The sequence below is a fragment of the Salmo trutta genome, chromosome 27, assembly GCF_901001165.1.
Source record: "Salmo trutta chromosome 27, fSalTru1.1, whole genome shotgun sequence".
Classification (NCBI taxonomy): Eukaryota; Metazoa; Chordata; class Actinopteri; order Salmoniformes; family Salmonidae; genus Salmo; species Salmo trutta.
The window spans coordinates 26,949,302-26,972,931 of NC_042983.1; the positions used below are offsets into that span (position 1 = coordinate 26,949,302).

Sequence of the window (23,630 nt, forward strand, 5' to 3'; positions counted from 1 at the left end):
CCCTGTCCGTCGTTAGCCTACAACGTGTCGTCATCCACTGGTGCAAGATGTTGGATGTTGTAGTCTCGCAGTTTGTTTAGACAACGACCGTTTGATCCTTCCGCATTTCAGATGGAAATGATCAATACCAACATCAGGAGATGATAATTTAGGAACTATCTTGTTAATTTACGTTATAGCTAACTAATCGATTACAATTTGTTGTAAACGAAATGGAAATTTGAGTATTGAGTTGCTATATTTTCATAAAATCGTCTTGTTTCAAGCGTTTGGCAAAGTAAGACATGTCTCTGTCTTGTTAGCTAACGTTAATTAGCTGGTACTAGCTTGTTGACCCAGTGTTTTGCTGATGGTAACTACTGTAGCTATATAACGTTACTCTTTGCATGTAATTTGAGATACATGGGATAGTTTATGATTAATGTGAATAATTGCGTCAGAAATAATTTTCCACATACGGCTACAAATATGAGCTTGATAGCTAACTAACCTACATGACCCATATCGATTTCTCACGTAGATAACTTAAACACCTCGCCCTTCAAGTAAAGCATTAGAATAGACTGGTTGCTTTTCAACAAGGTTCCGTCCATCCATTCTACTATCGAATATTTTCCTGGATACTTTATATAAGAAGTAATGTAAATGATTGAAAATGCTAGCCTTTTTTGTGTTTAAGATGACTGTATTGGGCATATATTGTTATGTCATAGCTAGCTATCTAGTGGGGTGATGTGCATATTATTGGTGGCTTACCGTTGATACTTGACACCCTGTGGGTGGGGTAAAGACAGTCTAAATTTATAGGCTCTTATAGGGAAACATTTTAGTTATTTCTTTAGGATCTAGCTAATCGCGTGTTTTTTTCAGGATGCAGGATTTTCAATACCTTGACAATGAAACATGTTGGCTTGTCAAAGAGCTGAAGTCAAACATTTCTCAAGAATCATACTTTTTACCTCGGGAAACTGGCCTGAATATAATGGAGTCTGCAGCAGAGGTAAGTATTGCTGACCCAGTTACATATACTCACTGTACTTACCTTTCAGTTTTTTGATGTGCTATTTTGATGTTTTGTTATTTACCATTCCTTTTCAGAATCACAATGGAGTCTCTGCAAAATGCAGAAATGCCAAAGTTGAAGACTTGTGGAGCCTGACCAGTTTCTTTGGTTTCAGCACCCAGACATTTGTTCTGGCTGTCAATCTACTGGACAGGTTCTTAGCCATTATGAAGGTGTGTATTTTAACCTATTACAGGCTAAGCCCTGGGGGGGTTCTACTAAGCTATATGGAATTGTTTTAAGAAGGTCATACCGAGGACCGTTTAGCTATTTGATTTACATTTTACATTTTAGTCATGTAGCAGACGCTCTTATCCAGAGCAACTTACAGTAGTGAATGCATACATTTCATGCATTATTATTTTTCTTTTTTTGTACTGGCCCCCCGTGGGAATCGAACCCACAACCCTGGCGTTGCACACACCAAGCTGGCATTGCAAACACCATGCTCTACCAACTGAGCCACAGGGAAGATTTAGAATTGTAAGACCCCTTGAAGTATCCCTAAAAATGTTTACCTTACTGCTATTCACCCATACAAATGCATTGAATAACAGATTCTACATGGAACAACAGATAGTCCCCCCCAAAAAGTAAAAAGGAGAGAGATAAGAAAGCTCATGATTTTTAATTACATTTTTACATGTATTTAACCCCTTATTTTTGGCTCTAAACAGTCTCCATATATACTTCCATTCTGTTTTTTCAACTGGTACCGGGGGACCTTCAGACGAGTCTTGTGAGGCCTTTGGGTGTCATAGAGCAAAACATGTATGTGAGAGTCTCACCTTTCCACAGAGGGGTCATATTAGTGTGTAGCTCAAACTGTTTGGACGCCACAGACAGAAGTTGGCAGATCGGCTGTACCGACTTCAGACGAGTCCCAAGACGGTGGTGGGAGTCGCCAAACCGCTTGGACGCTACAGATGATTTTGTGAGAAGACGGATTTTCAGGATGTCTCATGGTCTAACAAACACTGCTCTAGCTCTGTCACTTTTCACCGCAGAGGCGGAAGTGCGACATCGGTGGATGCGGTGGATTGAGACGCATCCAATTAAAAAAACATATCTATATCTCTATCTTAAACTGACAGATTTTTAGGGGGATTTTTGTATTATGCTAATTAAATTTCAGTGGGGGCGAGGACATCGACTTAAAGATATGCTTGTTGTGTTGAGATATGGTAATTCTGGATATTCTACAGAATTAGCGTTTTGTATGCATTTTGTTTATTGTTTAATACCTGTGTTTGTTGTTTAACTTATGTCAATTTGCGTGCCCTTTACCTTGTTTAATTATACTGAACAAAAATATAAACGCAATATGCAACAATTTCAACGATTTTACTGAGTTACAGAAAGCAGTCAATTAAAATAAATAAATTAGGCAACCATTTTCTATGGATTTCACATGACTGGGAATACAGATATGTTGGTCACAGATACACACCCCTACTTTTTATTTTTTTAAAGGTATCAGAAAACCAGTCAGTATCTGGTGTGACCACCATTTGCCTCATGCAGCGCGACACATCTCCTTCACATAGAGTTGATCAGTCTATTGATTGTGGCCTGTGGAATGTTGTCCCATTCCTCTTCAATGGCTGTGTGAAGTTGCTGGATATTGGCGGGAACTGGAACATACTGTTGTACATGTCAAACCAGAGCATCCCAAATATGCTCAACATGTGACATCTCTGGTGAGTATGCAGGCCATGGAAGAACTGGGACATTTTCAGATTCCAGGAATTGTGTACAGATCCTTGCGACATGGGGCCGTGCATTATCATGCTGAAACATGAGGTGATGGCAGCGAATGAATGGCACAACAATGGGCTCAGGGTCTCGTCGTGGTATCTCTGTGCATCCAAATTGCCATCCATAAAATGCAATTGTGTTCGTTGTCCGTAGCTTATGCCTGCCCATACCATACACCGCCGCCACCATGGGGCACTCTGTTCACAACGCTGACATCAGCAAACCTGGTCGCCCACACAACGCCATACATGTGGTCTGCGGTTGTGAGGCTGTTTGGACGTACTGCCAAATTCTCCAAAACGACGTTGGAGATGGCTTATAGTAGAGAAATGAACATTAAATTATCTGGCAACAGCTCTGGTGGGCATTCCTGCAATCAGCATGCTAATTCTGGGGGGGCTCCCAGGTGACGCAGTGGTCTAAGGCACTGCATCTCAGTGCTAGAGGCATCACTATAGATCCTGGTTTGATCCTGGGCTGTATCACAACCGGCCATGATCGAGAGTCCCATAGGGCAGCACACAATTGGCCCAGCGTCATCTTGGTTAGGGGAGTTTTTGGCCGGGGAAGACCGTTCATTGTAAAATAATAATTTGTTCTTAACTGACTTGCCTAGTTAAATAAAGGTTAAATAATTGCACGCTCCCTTTGTGTTGAGTAACAAAACTGCACATTTTAGAGTGGCCTTTTATTGTCCACAGCACAAGGTGCACCTCTGTCATTATCATGGTGTTTAATCAGCTTCTTCATATGCCATAACTGTCAGGTGGATGGATTATCTTGGCAAAGGATAAATGCTCACTAACAGGGATGCAAACAAATTTGTGCATCAAATCTGAGTGAAATAAGCTTTTTGTGCGTATGGAAAATTATTTCAGCTCCTGAAACATGGGACTTTACATGTTGCTTTTATATTTTTGTTCAGTATATAATAGAATTCAGCAGAAGTATCCCATTTATGCTGACTTATGTATCACTATAATGGTATGTTCACAGGTCCAACCTAAGCATCTGCCTTGCATTGGAGTCTCCTGCCTCCATATTGCTGCCAAAATGGTTGAGGATGAGTGTAACATCTCACCCACCCATGAACTCATCCGCATCAGCCAAAGCAAGTTCACTGTTTCTGACCTCAGCCGCATGGAGAAGATCATCTCTGGAAAACTCAATTTGGAGCTCAAAGCCGTCACAGCCTTAACCTTTTTACACTTATACCATGCTGTCATCGTATCACTTACATCAGAAAGGTGAGTGCTTTGTTTCTTAATTGATCACTTTTTGCATTATGTCATCAGTGAGTATTTTTCCAATTGCTAGAAGCTGTAAAGTTGATCTTCTGATGATCAATTGACATGAGGCTCACATGAGGGTTGCCTTTATTTTAAGGGAGGAGATCCCAAGCATTGGGAGACTGGAAGCCCAGCTTAAAGCCTGCTTATGTCGGCTTGTTTTCTCTAAAGCAAAAGTAAGAATTATTCTCAGGCCAACACAATTGTTAAATTATAAGAATGTTTACATTGAGTTGCAGGACCGATATGTTTTTTTTTTTTTTTTTCAGCCATCGGTGCTGGCACTGTCTGTCATTTGTCAGGAGTTTGAAGCCCTCCAGTCTCTTGCCATGTTGGAAATTGTCCAAGAAGTCCAAAGGCTTCTAAAGGTATTATACAGTTTAATTACAGACCTCAGTATGTATGACAGGTATTATATTTTTATAATACAAAGACCCACTGAGACTGACATACAGTAGCTTGACCCTGCCACTAAACAAGTGACATCAAAGGAAAACATGCTACTTGAAAACTAGCACCTTCTGACTTGGCTGAGACAACATTTTCCAAGACTATTCTATTTGTCTTCTGTTAGATGTTTCTTATTTCTTTCACAGATTGTTGACAGTGAGTTACTCTACTGGAGGGGACTTGTGGCCAAATGCATGACTGAGTACAGCTCAAGTGAATGTAACAAACCAGACAACAAAAAACTGGTGTGGATTGTGTCCAGACGAACTGCCCAAAATTTGCACGCTAATAACTTCAGTGTCCCTGAACTGCCGACCATTCCAGAGGGCAGCTGGGGTGAAAGTGAGAGGTAATCAAACAGCCCCTTTAATGCACTTTACTGTATAATAATATTCATATTTCATATCACTAGAGCTAATGTGTTTGTATATAAAGGCTCATTATTGAACTGTAACATAATGCACCACATTACTTCTACATTGTACAGCATTGCTATGATGTTTCAGGGAAGAAGAAAAACATAACATTAGATCAGTGGAACAGTGACTTGACGACAGTAATGATGACATCTGTTCTCCCCTATGTATATTTAGTGAGGATTCCTGTGAGGACATGAGCTGTGAAGAGGACAGCCCGTGCAGCTCTCCTGGCAGCGACGAAAAGGGACCCTTCTTCCCCGTAGAGTTTCGCAACCAGGGCAGAAAATGATACTCCCTCTTGATGAGCTCAAACTTGTGATTGAGATTATGTGTAACCAGGGTGCTAACTGTAACTTTCCCTAAATGTAATGTTTCCCCTTCCTTGTAGTCATGATTCAGAACTAAATTGTTTCTCTCACTTAGCATACTGTATGTGTGACAGACTGGTATCAAACTCGGGTTGCCTGCGAGCCTGGTTAGCCCTCTCCACTAAAGCCTAGGTGTGGACATAAGTCTTCCTGTCTAAAGCTAGGTTACTGATCACGGGAGCGTAGTCCAACAAACCACCTCTGCTACATACATATGTATTCTTGAAATAATGAACAACAGGCCCTATCAAGTGCCTGTGTTAGTCCATGTGCTGTTTTTAAACTTTTGTTCTGATTTTAGATCTGAGTGAGATTTAAATTGCAATATGTTGGCAGCTGACTGGCAATAAGATCTTTGAAAGCCTTTTTAAAGATGTTGCTGGTGTCAATCTATGTCCAAATTTGACACATTCCAGGTGACATTAAGCACAACGGGGAAGTTATTTTCTTCCTAGGATGTCAAACCTGTGCACTGACTGTTTAATGGGAAATACCCAACATATTGGTACATTTGTGCAAAAATCTACCTGTTTTATAGAATAATATTCATGTAAAGGTTTCCTATACACCACGTTATTGTAATGTGTTTGTAAGATTATGCAGGATGATACTGTATTCTATGAATGGTGACTTGTATGTAAATGTGATTGTGTTAGAGAATGATGGTGATTGTTGTCTATTGAGATTCAGTACATGTGCAAAATATTTATATTTTAACAATGTACATAAAATGAAGAAAGTTGTATCATGCTTTGTAAATAGGCCATCTTATGTTACTGTATATCAACATATTGTTAGAAATGAACCACAAACCAAGAACCCTACAAATAAAATAGTATTTTTAAACCTGTTGTGTATTCCCTATTATTGTTAATTTTGTTTAACGAATGAATCATACACTATATATACAAAAGTATGTGGACACCCCTTCAAATTAGTGTATTTGGCTATTTCAGCCATACCTGCTGCTGACAGGTGTATAAAATTGTGCACACAGCCATGCAATCTCCATAATCTCTAGAGCTGCCCCAGTCAACTGTAAGTGCTGCTATTGTGAAGTGGAAATGTCTAGGAGCAACAACGGCTCAGCCACGATGTGGTTGGTCCAACAAGCTCAAAGAACAGGACCGCCGAATGCTGAAGTGCGTAAAAATCGTCTGTCCTCGGTTGCAACACTCACTCCCGAGTTCCAAACTGCCTCTGGAAGCAACGTAAGCACAATAACTTCCTCTGGAGCTTCATGAAAGCAAGCCTTAGATCACCATGAGCAATGCAAAGTGTCAGCTGAAGTGGTGTAAAGCTCGACGCCATTGGACTCTGGAGCAGTGGAAACGCATTCTCTGGAGTGATGCGTCAATATCTGGCAGTCTGACAGACTAATCTGGTTTTGGCAGATGCCAGTAGAACGCTACCCGCCCAAATGCATAGTGCCAACTGTAAAGTTTGGTGGAGGAGGGGCTGTTTTTCATGGTTTGGGCAGGCCCCTTAGTTCCAGTGAAGGGAAATGTTAACACTAGAGCATACAATGACATTCTATATGATTGTGTGGTTCCAACTGTGTGGCAACAGTTTGGGGAAGGCCCTTTCCTGTTTCAGCATGACAATGCCCCTGTACACAAAGCAAGGTCAATACAGAAATGGTTTGTCGAGATCGGCGTGGAAGAACTTGACTGGCCTGCACAGAGCCCTGACCTCAACCTCATTGAACACCTTTGGGATGAATTGGAACTCTGACTGCAAGCCAGGCCTAATTGCGATGCTGATCAGGGTTCCACATTTGCTTAATATTTTTTGCTGCAGTATTTTATACAGTCAGCAAGTAATCTTGGATGGTATGCATACCACTAAGTTAATTGCTCCCATCTGTAAACCCCAGAGAGTTATAATACAGCCATGACACTTTTAGGTTCTTCTTTTCATCTTGGCTCAACAAACACACCGAAATATGTGAAATTATTTCCTGAGGAAAGGGTGCGTAACAGAGCAGTGAGATGTTTGCTGGTTTGATGCGTTGACGTGAATTTCAGATGCATCGCCCTAATTGAATTAATCTGGCTGGAGAGAAATTGCATTTCAGCGCGAAGCCAAGGCAGGGATGATGAGAATGCACGAAGACGGATCGCCAAGGCAGCCGACTGCCATCCAATGACTATCCTGCCCTCTCAACCGCAGTGCACATTTGCCGTCCGTTTTACATGAGAAAGCATGTTTATTTTTTATCATAATACCAATACGTATAGCCAAAATCAGCATCTCGAATCGAGGTGATGAAGGCTCGCACATTTTAATCGCTTTTCTTCAAGGAATGAAAACGCTCCAAGATGGTCCGCATCTCAAACGCCCTGGGTTTGGTCATATTGATGGTCGCTCTTCTCATTTTATCCTTAATAAGTTATGTGTCCATTAGAAAGGACAGCATCTTATCTTCCACAAAATATGACAACATGGGAGGACCACCACGGATAATGTTCCACGCAGGATTTCGGTGAGTAGACTAAATCAAGACCTTGAAATTCATTATTTTTTATTTTGACATGACTCAAACCACCTGAAATTGTCAAATAAGATGTGATTTATGTCACCGACAAGGCGCATGCGTGACAATTTTGTTCCTAACAATCTTTATGATTGTTTATGGCCACATTGTTCTGTAGGCTATGGCATAATATGGCTAACTGCATCAGGGCCTTAATAAATAATACAAATAAATAATATTCTGCTGCACGCTACAGTAGCCTAATCTAATGCAAATCCCTGCATCAATTACATTTCTTTTTTGTAAATGAAAATTCAACTGTAGAATCATTGACAGGAGGTTAGTGTTTAAATGTTAAAAAATGCCATATGTGACAACAAATCGTTGCTCCACATGGAGCCGGATTTCAAACAAGAGAACTGTCCAAGGTGCTGAGTGAACGAATCTTGCCAATTGTGACAAACCCACGTCTGAATGTATGCCGTAAATGGGCTTTGGTCAGTGCTATCTGGAATCCTTGGGACGTCCATACCTTAAACCCTTAACCCCTACCCTAACCTTAATCCTTAACATAACCAGTTTAAAAGTCAACTTCAATGGGGTAGGGACGTCCCACTGATCCCGGATAGCACGGACTGAATGGGCTTGGACAAATAATCGAAATAAAAAATATTCCTCTGCACGCGACTGTAGCCTAATCTAATGCAAATCCAGCATCAATTACATTTTAAAAAATTATGAAAATTCAACTGTAGAATCATTGAATGTCCATAAGTATTCACCCCCTCTGATTTTTTTGTTCATATTATGTTGCCTTACGAAGTGGGATTGAAATGGATAATATTTTCATGGTTTGTAATTGATCTACACAAAAGACTTCATATTGTCAAAGTGAAAATATAATTCTACAAATGTTTCCAAATTAATACAAAATCATTAACTAATATAGGCTAATGTTAGTCTTGCTTAAGTATTCACCTCCTTGTTTAGGTAAGCCTAAATGAGTTCAGGAGTAAAACGTGGTTTAACAAATAAGTTACGTGGACTCACTCTGTGTGAAATAACAGGCATTGACATGATGTTTGAATGACTACTCTGTCCCCCATACATGCAACCTCTCTAAGGTCCCTCAGTCAGGTATTGCATTTCGAGCACAGATTCAACTACAAAGACCAGGGAGCATGGTCAAGGAGCATGGTCAAGTTAATAATTAAGCTGTGTATTAAACCACTCAGATACAACAAAGATACCGTCATCATTCTGAACTGAGCTGCAGGACAGGAAGGAAACTGCTCTGGGATGTCACCATGAAAAACAGCTACAGAGCTACAGACTGATGAGAGAAAACTGAGGATGGATCAACAACATTGTAGCAACTCCAAAATAATGACCTAAATGACTGAATGATTGAAAATAACAATATATAGTAAATATAATGAATACAAATATTAAAAAACATGCATTATGTATGCAACAAAGCACTAAAGTTATACTGCAAGAAAACACAGCAAAGGAATATAATTTTTGGCCTAAATGCAAATTGTTATGTTTGGGGCAAATCTGCCTCCTTACTTTCATAAAAAGAAATGGGATTGCGCAAAGCACATGCAAAATCCTATTGCAAAACCTGCTTCAGTCTGCTTTACACCAGACACTAGGAGAGGAATTAACCTTTCAGCAGGACATTGACCAGGCCAAATCTACACTGGAGTTGCTTCCTAAGAAGACAGTGACTGTTCCTGAGTGGCCAAGTTACAGTTTTGACTGAAATCTGCTTGAAAATCTATGGCAAGACTTGAAAATTGCTGTCTAGTCATGACCCCCAACACCTTGAAAGAGCTTGAAGAATGTAGAAGAATAAGGGGCAAATATTGCACAATCCAGGTGTGCAAAGCTCTTAGAGACTTACCCAAGAAGACTCACAGCTGTAATCACTGCCAAAGGTGTTTCTAACATATATTGGTTCGGTGGGGGGTGAATACTTTTCTAATCAATGTATACAAGTGTTTCATTTTTCATAACATTTTCAAATTGAAGACATTTAAAAAAAATTGTCATTTTGATATTACAGTGTATTTTGTGTAGATTGTTCACAAAAAAATAAAATAAAATCCATTTGAATCCCACTTTGTAACACAATAAAATGTGAATAAATCCAAGGGGGTGAATACTTATGATACTCACTGTAATGCTTACAGTACATGCTGACAATATCAACAGTGTCTTTACTAAGGGAAACCCTCTTCCTCTCAGGTCACAGTTTGCCCTGAATTTCCTGGACCCATCCTTCATCCCATTAACCCATGCTCTGAATGAGGAGCTGCAAGGGAAACCATCCAAATGGAAATTTAATAGGACAGCTTTTTATCAGCAAAGGTATTATGATTATGTGGGACATCTGTAATAATCTGTAGAAACTTTTATATTGTTTGTAAAGCAGTTTAACAGAATACTGTTTGTGTTTAGTAAAACATGACAGTTTATTTGCCATTTGCAGCTGGCAACACAACTACATTTTGTAGAAACAGCAGCTGTGAGCTGATATTTTTATCTGTTAACTACCTTTCAGGAAAGAGATCTTCCATTACATTGATGTGGCCAACAACTTCTCCCTCACCAAGAACAGTGTACGCGTCGGCCAGCTGATGCACTTCGACTTCTCCAGTCACAAGTATGTCTTCTCCATAAACAACAACCTGAAGTCACTGCTTCCTGATGCTTCGCCCATCCAGAACAAGCACTACAACGTGTGTGCCGTGGTGGGTAACAGTGGGATCCTGACAGGCAGTCACTGTGGGCCAGAGATCGACAGCGCCGACTTTATCTTCCGCTGCAACTTCGCCCCTACCGACTCCTACTACAAGGATGTGGGCCGGAAGACCAACCTCACCACTTTTAACCCCAGCATCCTGGAGAGGTACTACAACAATCTGCTGACCATCCAGGACCGCAACAACTTCTTTCTCAACCTGAAGAAGCTGGAGGGGGCCATTTTGTGGATCCCTGCGTTTTTCCTCCATACCTCGGCCACCGTCACACGGACCCTGGTGGACTTCTTTGTTGAGCACAAGGGGCAGCTGAAGATCAAGCTGGCCTGGCCGGGAAACATCATGCAGGATGTCAACAAGTATGGAGGGACTGAGTTTTGTGCCAGAGTTCTGGGCATCAGGGCAGTCATGGGTGGTTTTGTTCTCACTTTCAGACACCATTGTTACTACAAACTGTAAATTTAAAGCAAATGCTGGATTGCAGGCATTGGGTCACTTAGTTGTGTTGTGTTCTTTAAAAAGAGCAAGGTTGGGTTGTTGATGCTGGGTTATTGAGATATAACCCAACAGAGGTATGCATTAATAGGGGCGTGGCTTTTAGGTGGGTTTTTTTGGCCACCGGTGATAGTAAATGTCATTCCTGTTCATCTGTTCTATACCGGATGTTACCGTTAAACACTTTTCAAGCTTTTATGAGGCTTACAGAAGGCTTACAGGAAAACTCCAACCCAAAAACATATTTTGGTATTTGTTTCATTAGTCCATTGTTGATATTGTCTCAAAATGTGTTGTATGTCAGCAACCAAGTTAAGATATATAACTTTCAAAATTCAAAAATACAGCCTGTATGATGCATTTTGCATCATATGTTGCTAGGCCTCTAATAAGCCACTTTTATGTTCCCCAGCAAGAACACCAAATAATGTCACTCAAAGAGAAGGGCTACTAACAAAGAGTCACTGACCACAACCAAAATGAAACAGGTGGGGTTTTAGGAGGGGTTCTGAAAGACACTCATGGAGGTGTCCACTGAAAGTTGACTAGCAACAACAACTGGAACCTAAAAGACACCCATCATGAGCGCCCACTAAATTTGCCCAAGAGGCAAACAAAAAAAAACACACCAGTAAGACAGTAAGCAAAACAAAAATGGGAGCAAAACGAAAACTGGGAAGATCAGATAAAGGATTGTTTTAACTCTCTACATCTCTCAAGACAACTGGAGCACTGGGCCAGCCACTCGTAAATATCACCTGGGTCAGCACAAGTGAAACACCTTCCCACTAACGAGATGACAATGAGGTGACACCAATCAGTGCGCCCCATGTTCTAGCATGCATCCTCAAAATATAAATGGAAAAATCAAAGCCTGTAACACCTTCCCCTTAATAAGACAACAAATATATCCTATATGTTTGTTGGACAAGTTTGTTCTCAACCAACAGAAAATAACTACCATCTCACAACATGATCAACTTAAATGCATCCCTACTTAAATGTGTCACCTTCTCCAATATAAACATTGTGTCTACTGGCTGTCAATAATTCAATGCCAGACTGAACAGCCACTTGTTTTTGTTAAATATGCAGTGAATACAGAAAGTATTCAGATCCCTTCACTTTTTCCAAATTTTGTTAAGTTACCGCTTTATTTTAAAATGTATTAAATTGCTTTTCCCCCCATCAATCTACACACAATACCCCATAATGACAAAGCAAAAGTAGGTTTTAAGAAGAAAAAAACGGAAATATAACATTTACATAAGTATTCAGATCCTTTACTCAGTACTTTGTTGAAGCACCTTTGACAGTCAGAGACTTATCCTGAAGCCACTCCTGCATTGTCTTGGCTGTGTGCTTAGGGTCGTTGTCCTGTTGGAAGGTGAACCTTCGCCCCAGTCTGAGGTCCTGAGCGCTCAGGAGCAGGTTTCCATCAAGGATCTCTCTGTACTTTGCTCTGTTCATTATTGCCCTCAATCCTGACTAGTCTCCCAGTCCCTGCCTCTGAATAACATCCCCACAGCATGATGCTGCCACCACCATGCTTCACCGTAGGGATGGTGCCAGGTTTTCTTCCAGATGTGACGCTTGGCATTCAGGCCAAAGAGTTCAATCTTGGTTTCATCATTTTTTTCATGGTCGGAGAGTCCTTTAGGTGCCTTTTGACAAACTCCAAGCGGGCTGTCATGTGCCTTACTGAGGAGTGGCTTTCAACTGGCTACTCTACCATAAAGGCCTGATTGGTAGAGTGCTGCAGAGATGGTTGTCCTTCTGGAAGGTTCTCCCATCTCCACACAGGAACTCTGGATCTCTATCAGAGTGACCATCGGGTTCTTGGTCACCTCCCGACCAAGACCCTTCTCCCCCGATTGCTCAGTTTGCCCAGGCGGCCAGCTCTAGGAAGAGTCTTGGTGGTTCCAAACTTCTTCCATTTAAGAATGATGGAGGCCACTGTGTTCTTGGTACCCTTCCCCAGATCTGTGTATCGAGACAATCCTGTCTCAGAGTTCTACTGACAATTCCTTCAACCTCATGGCTTGGTTTTTACTCTGCCATGCACTGTCAACAGTGGGACCTTATATAAACTTCTTTGGGCTAGGGGGCAGTATTTTGATGTCTGAATGAAAAACGTGCCCAAAATAAACTGCCTGCTACTCAGGCCCAGAAGCTAGGATATGCATATAATTGGTGGATTTGGATAGAAAACACTCTAATGTTTCTAAAACTGTTAAAATTATGTCTGTGAGTATAACAGAACTTATTTGGCAGGCGAAACCCCGAGGACAAACCATCCAGGAAATTATTTTTTTGAGGTGACAGTGTTTTCAATGGGTTTTCTAGATTTATAAGGCACATGCTTGCAGTTCCCATCGCTTCCACTAGATGTCAACAGTCTTTAGAAATTGGTTGATGTTTTTCTTTAGAGAAATTAAGAAGTACGGTAGTTCAGAATGAGGGTCCACCCGAGTGCTCTCTAATGTTTTGATGCGCACTCCAGGTCACACGCTTCACGTTGTTTTTATCTGGTATTGAACATCGTTTATCCCCTCTTAAATTTTATCGATTATTTACATAAAAAAATACCTAAAGTTGTATTAGGAAAGTTGTTTCAAATGTTTGGACAGCGTTTACAGGTAACTTATGAGATATTTTGTAGTCATACTGGGCGAGTTGGAACCGGTGTTTTTCTGAATCAAACGTGCCAAATAAATGGACATTTTGGAGATATAACGACGGAATTAATCTAACAAAAGGACCATTTGTGATGTTTATGGGACATATTGGAGTGCCAACAGAAGAAGTTCTTCAAAGGTAAGGCATTAATTAAATCGTTATTTCTGACCTTTGTGTTGCGCCTGGCGGGTTGAAATCTGATATTCATGTGTTGGTATGCGGGGCGCTGTCCTAAGATAATCGCATGGTTTGCTTTCGCCGTAAAGCCTTTTTGAAATCTGACACGGTGGCTAGATTAACGAGAAATTAATCTTTAATTTGGTGTGTTGCACTTGTATGAAAGTGCCATTTCACCGGATGTTGTCAAATCGATCCACGGGATTTGAGCCCAAAGAAGTAACATTTTTAAGGCTAGGGGGCAGTATCCTGAATTCCGGATGACTGACGTGCCCAAAGTAAACGGCCTGTTACTCAGGCCCAGAAGCTAGGATATGCGTATAATTGGTAGCATTGAATAGAAAACACTCTGAAGTTTCTAAAACTGTTAAAATAATGTCTGTGAGTATAACAGAACTGATATGGCAGGTGAAACCCCGAGGAGAATCCATCCAGATTTTTTTGTTGTTGAGGTCACAGGCCATTTCAATGCAAGCCTATGGGATATTCAAAAGAATTCTTCTCAGATTGCAGTTCCTATGGCTTCCACTAGATAAACAGTCTTTAGAAAGGGTTTCAGGCTTGATTTTTGAAAAACGAACAAGTAGCTGTAGTTTTTCCAAGGTGTCTTTCATTAGAAAAGTAGTCTTGTTGTGCGCGTAAATGAGGTTCGCGCTCTTTGTTATTTATCTTCCCTATAGAACATACTATTCTCCATCTTAAATGTTAGCTTTATTTAGATATTAGAGTACCTGAGGATTAATTAGAAACATCGTTTGACTTGTTTGGACAAACTTTACTGGTAACTTTTTGGATTCGCTTGTATGCATGTTGAACGAGTGGATTACTGAATCAAGCGCGCCAACTAAACTGACATTTCTGGGATATAAAGAAGGACTTTATCGAACAAAACAACCATTTGTTGTGTAGCTGGGACCCTTGGGATTGCAAACAGAAGAAGATCTTCAGAGGTAAGTGATTTATTGTATCGCTATTTGTGATTGTGGCGCTGTCCTCAGATAATCGCTTGGTATGCTTTTGCCATAAAGCTGACAATGCGGTTGGATTAACAAGAAGTTAAGCTTTTAAACGATGTAAGACACTTGTATTTTCATGAATGTTTAATATTACGATTTTTATATTTTGAATTTCGCGCTCTGCAATTTCACCGGATGTTGTTGTGGTGGGACGCTTAAGTCTCTGGTTGGAACTGGTGTATCTCCTAAACAAGATTTTGTATCAGATGTATATGAACCCTTTGTTTCAGACGGGTTTGTGTCTCTGCAGATGCTGTTAAGCAGCCAGTGAAGATACTGCGAGATACTGGGGCAGCCCAGTTCTTCATTTTGGAGGGTGTTTTGCCTTTGTCTGACACATCAGCAACTGGTTACATTACCAGTCAAAAGTTTGGACACATCTACTCATTCAAAGGTTTTTCTTTATTTTTCCTATTTTCTACATTGTAGAAAAATAGTGACGACATCAGAACTGTGTTAACACACATGGAATCATGTAGTAACCAAAAGAAGTGTTAAACAAATCAAAATGTATTTTATATTTGAGATTCTGTGACACTGTATGTGATTTATTTAGAATTCAAGGCACACTTAACCAACATGGCTACAGTACCACAGCATTCTGCAGTGATACGTCATCCCATCTGGTTTGCGCTCAGTGGAACTATAATTTGTTTTTTAACAGGACAATGACCCCAACACATCTCCAGGCTGTGTAAGGGCTATTTGACCAAGAAGGAGAATGATGGAGTACTGCATTAGATGACCTGGCCTCTACAATCCCCCGACATCAAACCAATTGAGATAGTTTGGGATGAGTTGGACCGCAGAGTGAAGGAAAAGCAGCCAGCATGTGCTCAGCATATGAGGGAACTCCTTCAAGACTGTTGGAAAAGCATTCCAGGTGAAGCTGGTTGAGAGAATGCCAAGAGTGAGCAAAAATGTCATCAAGGCAAAGGGTGGCTACTTTTTGAAGAATCTAAAATCTAAAATATATTTTGATTTGTTTAACGCTTTTTAGGTTATTACATGATTCCATATGTGTTATTTCATAGTTTTGATCTCTTCACTATTTTTCTACAATGTAGAAAATAGTAAAAATAAAGAAAAACCCTTGAATGAGTAGGTGTGTCCAAAATCTTGACTGGTACTGTATATATTTTTTAAGTACATACAGTACAGTGCATTCGGAAAGTATTCACATTTTGTTACGTTATAGCCTTATTCTAAAATGGATTAAATAAATGTTTTCCCTCATCAATCTACACCCAATACCCCATAATGACAAAGCAAAAACAGGTCTTTAGAAATGTTTGCAAATGTATAAAAAATAAGAAACAGAAATATCTTATTTACATAAGTATTCACACCCTTTGTTATGAGACTCGAAATTGAGCTCAGTTGCATCCTGTTTCCATTGATCATCCTTGATGTTTCTACAACTTGATTGGAGTCCACCTGTGGTAAATTCAATTGATTGGACATTATTTGGAAAGGCGCACACCTGTTTATTTAATGGGCTGGAGTGCTCCCATAGTAAGAAACAGCTTTTTCTCTCTTTCTCATTCTCACAACAGTAATTACAAACTGTCGGATAGAAAAAAAAATGTTTTCTGATGATTTTATCTTTGGGCACTGTAGAAAAGGACTGAAACGTTGCGGTAGGAGGTGACTTCTCTGGATTGCTTTTTGCGTAGGGATAACTACTGGGTGCTTTATTTGTGAAAGTAGTTTGTGTCAACACAAACTCATCTGCCAGAACTGCAGCTTTCTTAAGAGTGAGATCCTTCTGCTCATAAATGTATTGTAGGTAGCAACCCTTTTGTGAAGCCAATTCTGGAATTGCTCGAAGTATGAGTTTCTTTAAATCCTCAAGGTCCTTGATCTCTTGAGAACCACAACACCGATCAAAAAGACATGCCGTTTCCCTTGCTAACTCAACATGGCTTTGTGATTCTGTCTTTCATAATTTACGGAACTGTTGTCTGTATGCCTCTGGGACCAACTCGAAAGCCTGAAGGATAGCAGCTTTAAAAGTTTCATAATCTGAACTCTGGTCAAGAGATAAAGCGGCGTACACTTTCTGACTTTACTCACAAGAACACTTTGGAGGAGCAGTGACCAAATGTCTCGCGACAATTTTAGGGATGTTGCAATCCGCTCAAACAGAGTAAAATATACATCCACCTCCTTTTCATTGAAAGGTGATAAGTCGGCTGTTCCGACAAAGATCAAACTCTGTTGAGGGTGCAGGATAGCCTGATTCGATTCGGAGCACTTCCAGATCCATCTCTCTTAATCTCTTAATCACTTCATCGAATGGCATTCTTGTTCTAGTCTGGTGTCGTGACTTTACTTTCATTAATCTGATGACTGTTATTTATCTAATCAACTAACTATGTTTAATTGTTACCCGATTAAATGAATCATGTAACAATTAACTAATTAGGAATTTGGGGCACCATGAGAGCGGTTGTTTAAAGAGTTACCATCTCCAGAATTAAACTCTAAAGGTCTTTACCTATCACATCCATGAAACAGTCAACCTATTAGTCATAACCTCGAATCATATCGTCATTCTGAACAGTCATAACCTCCTGCATCTGCAAAAAACCCAGCCTTACTTATGATTCATTACTACACAAATGAGTTGAATTATTTATTTACTAGCTAACTAAATGATAACAAGGATAAACATGCACACTTAACACATTACAAACAGGTCCCGAGCGGACTGACACAACATATGGTGGCTTGTTACAAAGGAGATGGAGAGGAAGGGAGAGAGAGAGATACTTCTCTCACAGTAATCATATACTTTAAACACGAACCACCGCCCATTTGAAGAAAGAAATCATGAATGTATTTACGTGTGAATGCCTTCGTTTGCCATTTATCTCAGTCAGAACCAGGCCTTCTTATGAAGGGTGTTAGGCCTTTCTGTGGCACGCTTGTAAGGCTCTGATTGCTACAGAGCTCACTCTGCTTCCACTTGCTCTGGAAGATAGGCTAGCCAGCCGTGTTGATGGTTCCCATTGGGTGATGAGAGTAGCGTACTACAGTGATTTGAGAAGAGTAGAAGAATGGTCCCAGTTAAATTCGCTTTTCTAGATACTTTACCTAGGACAGCAAATTAGCTGTACCAGTGATTGTCCGGGAGGTGAGCTTCTCGCCTCCACTCCGTGCTGATATTCAGAGTTTGAACCACTTTGGACGTGAGCTGCAGCTACACGCCTCTCTGGTCTAAATGTTCATTTCTTTCCCAATCCTTTTATGCACTCTGGTCGAAAGGGCCTACAATACTCAAGGGAAAGAAGATCCCGGACAAGCCCCCATTTTGTTATGTTCCCCAGCAAGAAAACCAAATAATGTCACCGAAACAGAAGGGGGCTACTAACAAAGAGTCACTGACCACAACGAAACAGGTGGGGTTTTAGGAGTGGTTCTAAAAGACACTCATGGGGGTGTCCACTGAAAGTTGACTAGCAACAACAACTGGGACCTAAAAGACACCTACAATGAGAGCCCACTAAATTTGCCCAAGAACAGGCGAACAAAATAAAAACCCACACCAAACTTAAAGGCAGGAAGTGGAACAAGAAGAAAACAGGGAGAGCCAACAAAAAGTGTTAATCCTCCACATCTCTCAAGACAACTGGAGCACTGGGCCAGCCACTCTAAAATATCACCTGGACCAGCACAGGTGAAACCCCTTCTCACTAACGAGATGATAAACCAGCTCAGGTGTAATGCATACTATACTGACTAACAAAATATTAATGGGAAAACTAAAGCCTGTAACAGCCACACCTCTTGAAAATAACCTGGATCAACCCAGCATGAAAGTGAATAAATCCAACTGATGGTTACATTAACCCATGTTTTAGTTAATTCCAACAACCTAACATGTTGGGTTATTCATGCAACCTAACTGTCTGGGTCAAAATAACCCAGAGTGTGTTCTGTCCATTATTTACCCAGCACTGGGTTACAAAAACCCCCAAATTGGGTTGTTTTTAACCTGGCATTTTTTAGAGTGTAGATGTTCTGTCAAACAATTCATTGTCCATAGCTTACACATAATTGTTTTTATTGTGTTGACTTTTTTCCCACAGATATTGGAAGACCAAGAACCTGTCTCTCAAGCGACTGAGCACTGGTATCCTCATGTACACTCTGGCCTCGGCCATGTGTGAGGAGATCCATCTGTATGGCTTCTGGCCCTTCGGCTGGGATCCCAACACAGGCAAGGAGCTGCCCTACCACTACTACGACAAGAAAGGAACCAAGTTCACCACCAAGTGGCAGGAAACCCACCAGCTGCCCAGTGAGTTTAAGCTGCTCTACAAGATGCATGGAGAAGGTGTGACCAAGCTGAGCCTTTCACACTGTTCTTAGACATTCCATCCTGGGTGACCGGGCTTAAGAGATTCATTTGGTGACGCTCCAATACAGCAGCTGACCTTGTGCTCACGTAATATATTTTGCAACTCAAAGCAGACAATGCATGATTTAGAATTAATACTTTTATATTACACTTTCACTCTAGAAACACACTATCATATCACCACTGCATCTTGCCTCAGTTTTGTCCAATGTATGTAATTCACACTAACACTTTGGGTTGCGAGGAACATGGCAGAATATTCCAGATGTGGACTACTGGTTGATGATGATGTAACAATGTATGTTCTGCTGAATATATCACACTATCATAGTACTCATCATACAATATTTCACATCACTTTATTTGCATTGCTACCATAAATGTGTGGATAAATAGATCAATAAAACACACATAACCTATTTCAACAAGAAAACACAAGGGAATACATTTAATGCAAAATAATCACTATTTCCAAACAGTGTTTTTCATAGTGTAGGGGTCGGGTGGGGGGCATACTGTAATTGTTATTATGCTGTAGCCTTATTTCAAAGGGATTTGATTGTTCTTCTGCTTAGTCTCAGGGATGGAGTTGAGATCAGTGTTTAAAAAAAAAAAATCTGATTCAAATGCCTCCACTGAGGTGCAAACAGACACAGTCTATTTTCCAGCCCTTTTGAGCATACAGTGAACCACCACAGGTGCCAGTAGACAGACAATGGGCCCAGCCAGCACACTGCACTGTTATGAGATTTGTTTACAAGGCCTCTTTATGTATGTCAATTGCTGCCCTATATAGATAAAGATACTGCAGCCCTAGTCCCACTATTTTATTGGGATTCTGGTGATAGCTCTGGTAATATTTCAATTTGAGGATGAATAATCTGCATTCCAACACCAAGCCATAGACTGAATTTCATTACAGTAAACTTTAAAGTACATGTAAATTGTTGTTATCATCATCATTACGATTAAGAATTAAAGATGCACTATGCAGAAATGGCTCTGTCATTTCCTGGTTCCAAAAATTTGAATAGTTTGCCTAATTTCAGTTTATGTGATAACAAGCAAGTATAGTGTAGATAATCATTGTACCATCCAAACCTCTGTGAAATATATTTTCCATAAGCAAACAGTTGTAAGAAGCTGGTGTACAAAAACGAAAGTAATAGATGCAATGCAAAACTTAAGAACGGGAAGCATAGAAATAACGCACCTAGAACAGATCTACAGCTTCTTAGATTTGTTTTCAATGTGAATTTGGTCTGGTCCCCAAAAAGTTACATATTGCAGCTTTTATTTTTAAGGTGTCTGTGTTCTGTTTTAGTTTCAAATGACTTCAAATCTTATATTTTCAAAATACGATAGAATATCATAGTGATAAAAGTGAAAGGGATTTCACCAATCACTCTTCACATTGTGGGAATCAGTGGAATGCATACAGTAATATATATATATATATATATATATATATATATATATATATATAATTTTTTTATGTATTGAACCACCTCAAATGAACACTACTTCCTATCTTTAGTCAATAACACATCACTATTGTTATGACCCATGTAGCAACACAGGGAAACGTTTTGCATTCTACCACATAGACTTTCCTTTGACTTTTTAACCAGATATTCATGTTTTGATGAATAATTATAGCATCTTGTACAAAGAGCATGACACACTATTGAATGGCATTGCATGTAAGAGACTAACAAATGTTAGCTAGTTTGAAGGAGATTATGTTTCGAGGGGATAAGGGTGTTTTTTGTTATTATTTGTATTTGTGCTGATATTTTAATTGAAATATCACCAGAAACTTTGTATGAAAGTTGTTTTAAAGCATAAATTCCTATCAAACCACTGGGACCAAAATTATTTGTTTTACCTTTCTGACAATGAAAGAACTAATGTAACTTTCTTTTTTATATCTCTAGATTATCTTTACTCTTCTCAGCAAAATGTTATATGAAAAGTATCAAGTCAAGCTCCACTATGTTAGAGGATTGGGTATGGATTGGACATTTTCAGTATTTAACCATTGATGTCTGTACAACGACTTTGCTCAAACGGTACCACATGATAGCCACATGACTCACAGCACATGCACTCGTTGGGAAGGTGGTGACCCTGCTTATGAGTTCACATTTACTATCCTCATGAACCAGATCATTGGTTCTTTTCAAGTTCTTCAGTCTTAAATGGATCATTTATGCCCGCAGAAGTATTTTAGAACATACCAATTTGTTTTCCGTCATTATTATAATACAAATATATGATACAAATGTGCCATTAGTTTGTTAGGTAGTACTTTACTCTTAGTCCATACCCTGATTATGTAGATTAGATTTGAAATGTAATTAGATTTTCCCTCTTAGAATGTTTATTTCATATAAGTAAATATACCAACGAATGCCCATTAAAACTAGACATGTTAATTTATCTGAATGTAACGTGATTTGAAATGTTGGCTTAAGTATTGTTTGTGCCTCCATGAATGTCTTCCTTTGACTGCTTCCATGTCCTGATCATTACCAAAGAAGACTATAGTACTGCTCACATGAAGGAAGGGAATTTATTCTCCCCCACATTTCCTTAGAGAAAAATGTCCAATGTGTGTGTTAGTATGTGCCAACACTTTTGTTTTCAAAAGGAATGGTACCAACAGAACCCAGTGTCATAGCGCAGTTTTGCGGTCCCCCCACAAGGTCTAAGTTTCATAGCTAATTTCATGCTGTTTTACACATTTTTCCATGAGGCTGAGTGAAAATGTTGCTGTTTTAGAGCTCAGGGATTCTTGAAAGATGGGACAATCTCAACTTTTTCCCCACAATTATTTGTCTTAATATTAATAACATTTGAAATATACATTTTGATAAACCAAAGTAGCAGCCAGCGTACTATATAAAGGAAAAATCTATTATTATTATTTTTTTCATAAGATACAACTACAAGATACAACAACTGGATTTAACTCCATCTGACACCATAAAAGGCATTTCATTTGTGCAATTATTGTCCAACAAGTATTTAACCCTACAGTTTTTTTTTGTTGCATGGGCTGTATCTCAATCCACCGAATCGGAGATGTCACCTTCCCACATCTTCGGTGAAAGGTGGCAGAACTAGAGCGGTGTTTGTCAGTCTATGAGATATCCCGAAAATTGATATTCTCAGAAAAACCTCTGTAGCGTCCAAAAGGATTGGCTATTAGTATGACCCCTCTATGGAAAGATGAGTCACAAACACAATGGTGTTCTCTGTTTTGCTCAAACCCCGACAAGCATCACGGGACTCCTCTGAAGATGGTACAGCCGATCTGCCAACTTCTGTCAGTAGCGTCCAAACAGTTTGGGCTACACACTAATATGACCCCTCTATGGAAAGGTGAATCTCTCACAAACACATGCATGTTGGTTGGTTTGCTCTGGGATGCCCACAAGCCTCACAAGACTTGTCTGAAAGTAGCAGGTACCAGTTAAATTTTTTTATGGAAGAACTGTATATATGGAGATAGTTTAGTGCCTAAAATAAGGGGTTAAATAAAAATAGTTTCCTGATCTTTCTCATATCTATCTCTCAGATATAGGAGAGACACTTCAGAACAATCTTCCTTTTTATTGTTTTGACTGTTTATCCATGTTTCATCATATATATATATATATATATATATATATATATATATATATATATATATATATATATATATATATATATACACACACTACAGGTCAAAAGTTTTAGAACACCTACTCATTCAAGGGTTTTTCTTTATTTTTACTATTTTCTACATTGTAGAATAATAGTGAAGACATCAAAACTATGAAATAACACATATGGAATCATATAGTAACCATAAGTTTTAAACAAATCAAAATATGTTATATTTGAGATTCTTCAAATTGCCACCCTTTGCCTTGATGACAGCTTTGCACGCTCGTGCCTTAAGGGATCCTAAAATTCTAAATCAAATAGTTAAATGATCCTTGGTATGACCATCTTAAAACAAGGGGTCTTTATGGTATAGCTGACCCTGCTCATTGCTAACTAATTCTGGATTTTAGACAAATCTGTCAAAGTTGACCAAATCTCAGACACAAGTTTTGAGATAAATATTATTTAAAGTCACAGAGGGCTATTGAAAGAAACAAAATACATTTTCAATTAATATCCATTATTTTTTAAGCACTTTTTGGGAGAGTTTGAAATTGGAATCCTTTGCTCCGGGACAAGGGCATTTCCAGGCATAGAGCAGACATGGAAACAAATAATATTGAAAGTATATTGAAAATTCCCCCACAAAAAG

The 23,630-nt window shown here is 39.5% G+C and overlaps 2 protein-coding genes across 4 annotated transcripts; both read left to right on the forward strand.

Moving 5' to 3' along the window:
* The first annotated feature begins 64 nt into the window (after positions 1-64).
* On the forward strand, positions 65-6,195 carry LOC115164773 (cyclin-G2). Of its 3 annotated transcripts, none has more exons than XM_029717556.1 (8): positions 65-277; positions 871-1,000; positions 1,099-1,236; positions 3,818-4,068; positions 4,208-4,286; positions 4,380-4,478; positions 4,707-4,909; positions 5,154-6,195. In XM_029717556.1, the coding sequence occupies exons 2-8, from the start codon at positions 872-874 to the stop codon at positions 5,266-5,268; spliced, it is 1,014 nt and encodes a 337-aa protein (XP_029573416.1). In that variant the 5' UTR covers positions 65-277; position 871; the 3' UTR covers positions 5,269-6,195. The 3 variants fall into 3 exon arrangements, with proteins under 3 accessions (XP_029573416.1, XP_029573417.1, XP_029573418.1); XM_029717557.1 differs by lacking the exon at positions 65-277 and adding an exon at positions 334-352; XM_029717558.1 differs by lacking the exon at positions 65-277 and adding an exon at positions 359-636.
* Positions 6,196-7,301: 1,106 nt separating this feature from the next.
* LOC115164774 (sia-alpha-2,3-Gal-beta-1,4-GlcNAc-R:alpha 2,8-sialyltransferase) lies at positions 7,302-19,940 on the forward strand. The gene is made up of 4 exons (XM_029717559.1): positions 7,302-7,832; positions 10,077-10,199; positions 10,393-10,950; positions 19,053-19,940. Exons 1-4 carry the CDS (start codon positions 7,669-7,671, stop codon positions 19,333-19,335), a joined length of 1,128 nt encoding a protein of 375 aa, XP_029573419.1. The 5' UTR covers positions 7,302-7,668; the 3' UTR covers positions 19,336-19,940.
* Positions 19,941-23,630: the final 3,690 nt, after the last annotated feature.

Bases quoted from the DNA above. Each gene is read 5' to 3' on its own strand.
- LOC115164773 (XM_029717556.1), top strand. From the start codon at position 872: ATGCAGGATTTTCAATACCTTGACAATGAAACATGTTGGCTTGTCAAA. The intron at 4,069-4,207 runs GTGAGTGCTTTG...CTTTATTTTAAG, and splicing joins GTATCACTTACATCAGAAAG to GGAGGAGATCCCAAGCATTG. The intron at 4,287-4,379 runs GTAAGAATTATT...TTTTTTTTTCAG, and splicing joins TTGTTTTCTCTAAAGCAAAA to CCATCGGTGCTGGCACTGTC.
- LOC115164774 (XM_029717559.1), top strand. From the start codon at position 7,669: ATGGTCCGCATCTCAAACGCCCTGGGTTTGGTCATATTGATGGTCGCT. The intron at 7,833-10,076 runs GTGAGTAGACTA...TCTTCCTCTCAG, and splicing joins ATGTTCCACGCAGGATTTCG to GTCACAGTTTGCCCTGAATT. The intron at 10,951-19,052 runs GTATGGAGGGAC...TTTTTCCCACAG, and splicing joins ATCATGCAGGATGTCAACAA to ATATTGGAAGACCAAGAACC.